The sequence below is a fragment of the Emiliania huxleyi genome (assembly GCF_000372725.1).
Source record: "Emiliania huxleyi CCMP1516 unplaced genomic scaffold EMIHUscaffold_372, whole genome shotgun sequence".
Lineage (NCBI taxonomy): Eukaryota > Haptophyta > Isochrysidales > Noelaerhabdaceae > Emiliania > Emiliania huxleyi.
In genome coordinates, this window is record NW_005199178.1 from 1 (window position 1) to 2,333 (window position 2,333).

A 2,333-nucleotide genomic window follows, 5' to 3' on the forward strand; every position below is an offset into this window, starting at 1 on the left:
AACAATGATGTGTGCTATTGCTAAACATCTCTCTCCTGGAAAAGGACTCCGCTCAGGAGTCAGGACTGTCATGGGCCTCTCAACGCTAGAAACCCACAGGCACAGCTCAGAGAGAGAGAGAGAGTCAGCTCGGCATCACAAACTCCGCGCTGCGGCAAGAGCTTTTGGCCGACCTCCTTTGGCTCGTCGAGGGCTCGCGGTCGGCAGCAGTAGGGCGCCGGCACGCTTGAACACCGGCAGCTCGTCTCGCGGGTTGAGGTGGCTTCGGCGCATTTCCGGCGACACCGCCCACGTAAAGGTGTCCGGCCCGAACTCCTTCTCGAGCGATGCGATGACACTCTTGAAGCCGTTGGAGTGAAGTACGCACGGCACCTTGCCAGTGTGCCGAAAGGCGATGCGGCCGTCGCTGCTGCGCGCGAGGTCGGAGGGCGCGAGCATGTGAAGGTTGAGGATGAGCGACGAGTTGATATCCACCACATGCTGAGGCGCGTGCCGCCGCGAGGCCAGCGCGACTTGCATGCACGCCTGGTCCTCGACCACGCACGAGACGGGCTTTGGGAAGTGGCGGTAGGGGCGGCACGACGCGCAGGAATCGAGCTGGTAACCCGCCGTATCGCCCTCCAACGCGCAGCACGGGAAGCGCGGATTCTGCTCGATGGCGCCGGCCAGCGCCTCCATGCCAGCCGACGTGCCGACGATCAGGCCACTGTTCGGATAGTATTGGCGGCTGTGGCGCAGAGTGTACCTCCGCTTCCACGACAAGTGCGCTGGCGGCCCAAACGGGTCGATCGCCCGCCTGGGTATTGGATACCATTTCCTCTCGCCGCCAATGACGACCGAAATTCCTCGGCCGTGCATTGAAAGAGGACGTCGCTGTCCGCGAGCACGCCCAGCCATTTCCGGCGCCTGTGTTGCCTGGACACCTCGAGCAGTTCTCGATATTTGAAGACGGAATCCACGTTTGACGGGTGTCGCCAGCAGCAGTCCCACTCATTCCGCAGCGACGTAAGATTTTGGAGATCGCCTGCCCAGAATGCGTGCGCCCGATACGACAGAGGCGGCGGCGGCAGCCACCGCCGGTTGCTGTGCACGTAGACGTCGACAGCAGAGCCATCCATGTTAGTAGTAAGGCAATGGCGAGCGATACAGCCGAGGAGACCGAGCGAGCCCGCCGAGCATGCGTGGCGGTCGAGATTTCTTCTTCTCTTAGTTTAACAAAAAGGCCCCAAAGGACGTGTGAGTGTTAGAGTTGTTTGGTATTGCTAAAAATCTCTCTCTCGAGCCGGATGATCGGCATCGGGCTACGGGCTAGAGAGCCCTGACCCCTAGCAGTTCCTCAAAACTCAAAAGCCGATAGTGTGTGTGTGTGTGTGCTGCTCGCGGCGATGGCGAAAAACTCGTCTCGCCACACGCCAAGGGCTTATGCTCTGGCGAGACGTGAGGCGCATGCGCCCAGGAGGGGAGGGGGCATGTGTAACGACACTGCTAGAGATGCCTTTCGGGGCCCAGAGATAAAACTTCTGAAGCCATGCGTGACCTAGTAGTGTCCCCAGCTATGGGCGTGTCCACGTTGGAGCCAGGTGTGGTGTGGACGCGATAATAGCTCCGCCGTTCATGGAGGCAACCGATGCGAGTCGACTGGTGTGTGTCGTCGTGGTTTCGTATCAAGAATACTCACACTCACACACAAAAGCCGATAATCGCGGCCGATAGAAGCAAAACAAACTCTCTCTCTAGAAGCTCACACACGACACACAGCGAACACCGAACACCGGCAAGGGTGTGGAGGAACCGGGGTGCGAGGTGGGGACGTGGGGTGCTAGTAGCCGACGAAGGTCGTAGGGATCCGATCCCTACCGGGGTAGTAAACTTGCTCGCCCCCCCCCCCGGCAGTTCGGCGGTTAGTGGTGCACTAACCCGAGAAACCCATCGGCGCGCTCGCCTCCGGGCCTATCCCAGGCTGATCTCCAGGATGGTCGACATCGCTTCGCCGCTTCGCCTCCCGTGCGGCGTCGTGCTGCCCAATCGCCTCGCCAAGGCCGCGATGACGGAGGCGCTCGCCGACGACCTCGGCCGCGCGACGCCCGAGCTAGCCTCGCTCTACGCGCAGTGGAGCGACGGCGGCTCGGGGCTGCTCGTCACGGGCAACGTCCAAGTCGACCGGCGGTACGTCGAGCGGCCGGGCAACGTGTGCATCGACGGCGCGCAGGACGACGCCGCGCGCGCTCGCCTCGCCGCGTGGGCGCGCGCGGCGAAGGGCACGGGCGCCGCCGCGGTGATTGCGCAGATCTCGCACGCCGGCCGGCAGTCCAACGGCATGGTCAACATGGCGC

General features: G+C 62.5%; 2 protein-coding genes across 2 annotated transcripts in view; one reads left to right on the plus strand and one right to left on the minus strand.

Annotated features, from left to right (window-relative positions):
- EMIHUDRAFT_369482 (hypothetical protein) lies at positions 1–1,038 on the minus strand. Its single transcript, XM_005771720.1, has one exon. The coding sequence runs from the start codon at positions 856–858 to the stop codon at positions 136–138; it is 723 nt and encodes a 240-aa protein (XP_005771777.1). The 5' UTR covers positions 859–1,038; the 3' UTR covers positions 1–135.
- A 934-nt stretch (positions 1,039–1,972) lies between these two features.
- Positions 1,973–2,333, plus strand: part of EMIHUDRAFT_242901 (hypothetical protein) — a gene marked incomplete at both ends in the record, with an annotated part of 1,087 nt that continues 726 nt past the window's right edge. The window contains one exon of the mRNA XM_005771721.1: positions 1,973–2,320. Within this exon, the coding sequence (XP_005771778.1) occupies positions 1,973–2,320 (348 nt within the window). The remainder of the gene's footprint in view (positions 2,321–2,333) is intronic.

Coding starts and splice junctions, on each gene's coding strand:
- EMIHUDRAFT_369482 (XM_005771720.1), bottom strand. CDS start 858: ATGCACGGCCGAGGAATTTCGGTCGTCATTGGCGGCGAGAGGAAATGG.